This window comes from Antrostomus carolinensis, unplaced genomic scaffold (genome assembly GCF_000700745.2).
Source record: "Antrostomus carolinensis isolate BGI_N321 unplaced genomic scaffold, ASM70074v2 C13336262, whole genome shotgun sequence".
Lineage (NCBI taxonomy): Eukaryota > Metazoa > Chordata > Aves > Caprimulgiformes > Caprimulgidae > Antrostomus > Antrostomus carolinensis.
The window spans coordinates 1-1,569 of NW_010355237.1; the positions used below are offsets into that span (position 1 = coordinate 1).

General features: G+C 47.9%; 1 protein-coding gene across 1 annotated transcript; it reads right to left on the reverse strand.

Moving 5' to 3' along the window:
• Positions 1-846: 846 nt before the first annotated feature.
• Positions 847-1,554, reverse strand: LOC104531664 (olfactory receptor-like protein COR8; the record flags this gene model as incomplete). The annotated part of the gene is given in 2 exon segments (XM_010176620.2): positions 847-1,338; positions 1,341-1,554. Coding segments are annotated over 2 exon segments (706 nt in total), but the record flags the coding sequence as incomplete, so codon positions are not given.
• Between the last annotated feature and the right edge of the window lie 15 nt (positions 1,555-1,569).

The following is a 1,569-nucleotide window of genomic DNA, read 5'->3' on the forward strand; positions in this document are numbered from 1 at the left end:
GCTGCTGCTTCTCCTCCTAAAGAGGTGTGAAGTGAAGGGCAGATGAAGCCCATTTCTCTCTGTGGCTGATGCAGACATCTTGCAGCTGTGGGAAGATCCACGTGGGTGGCTGAGAGACCTGCTAGCTGTCAGGTACAGGCAGAGACAAGCTGGAGCTTTCATTCCTCAGGGATGTAAATACCTGGGAGTTTAGCAGGAGGACACCCCAGCAGCTCAAGGTGAAGTCCTCTCCAGGGTTGGAGGCAGAGCAGCAGAGGTTCTTCAGCACAGACACAACTATGCTGCCTCCAGGCTGTTGTGCTTTGGTCACCCCATGATTTAGCATCTTCCTGTGCTCATCCCCTGCCAGCTCGGTGGTCTCTGCTCCTCCTCTCTTTCCATGGGACATCCCCCTGCAAGTAAATGAGATTGGGTTTTTTTTTCCTTGTAGTTAGCCCAAAGTGAGGGGGGTTTTTTTGGGCTATCCCTCCCTCAAAGCTTCCCATCCTTCAACTTGTCTCTGGAGGATTCACTGCTTCAATCAGAGCAACTTCTTAAGAAGCCAAGCTTAGAGGGAAATCCCTTATGAGCTTATTTTTACCACCTCTTATGATAGGACATCATTTCACAGAAAAAAAAATAATCCAAGAGATGCCAAGGAAATGCTGCTCCTGTAATGACAGGATGTTGGGTAACATTGAGGCTCTGCAGATTTTTAAAGCAGGCTTAAAACTTGCTCTACCTGCTTCCATAAATAGATGCAGTTTCTTCTTCCACCAGACAACTGACATGAAATTATTTGAAAGAAAAGAAATAGTGGGAGTTTAATCAACTGATTGGGTTCACTCTGCTCAACAGGCAACTCACCAAACTGTTCTGTGCTGTGGCTTTCCTGAGGAACCTCCTTGTTCCTCAAGCTGTAGATCAGAGGGTTGAGCATAGGGATGATCAGGGTGTAAAACACAGCAGTGATTTTCTCCATCTCCAGGGAGTACTTGGAGCCTGGTTGCATGTGGCTCAGCCCTGCAGGCACATAGGACAAGGTAACAGTCAGGAGGTGGGAGGCACAGGTGGAGAAGGCTTTGTGCCTTCCTTCAGCAGACCTAATCCTCAGGATGGAGAAGAGGATGTATACGTAGGAGATGATGATGTTGAGGAGCACAGACATGGAAATGGTCCCGTTGAAGGTTACAAGCAAAAGCTCATTGAGGTGATCATCGGAACAGGTGAGCTTCAGCAGAGGGTTAGTGTCACAGAAGTAATGGTTGATGACATTGGGTCCACAAAAAGGCAAGGGCAGCAAGCAACATGTTTGGATTAATGAGTTGAAAATCCCACCTACATATGACCTGGCCACCAGCTGATGTAGACCCTCTTGGGCATAGAAACAGCGCAGAGCAGTGGGTTGCAGATGGCTACGTAGCGGTCATAGGCCACCACAGCCAGCAAGAACACCTCTGTGTTCACAAAGAGAAGGAAAAAGAAATGCTGGGCAAAGCAGGTGGAGCAGGAAATGGTTTTCTTTTCCACCAAGAAGCCAATGAGCAGCTTTGGAGAAAAGACAGAGGAGTAGCAAAGATCAACAACAGA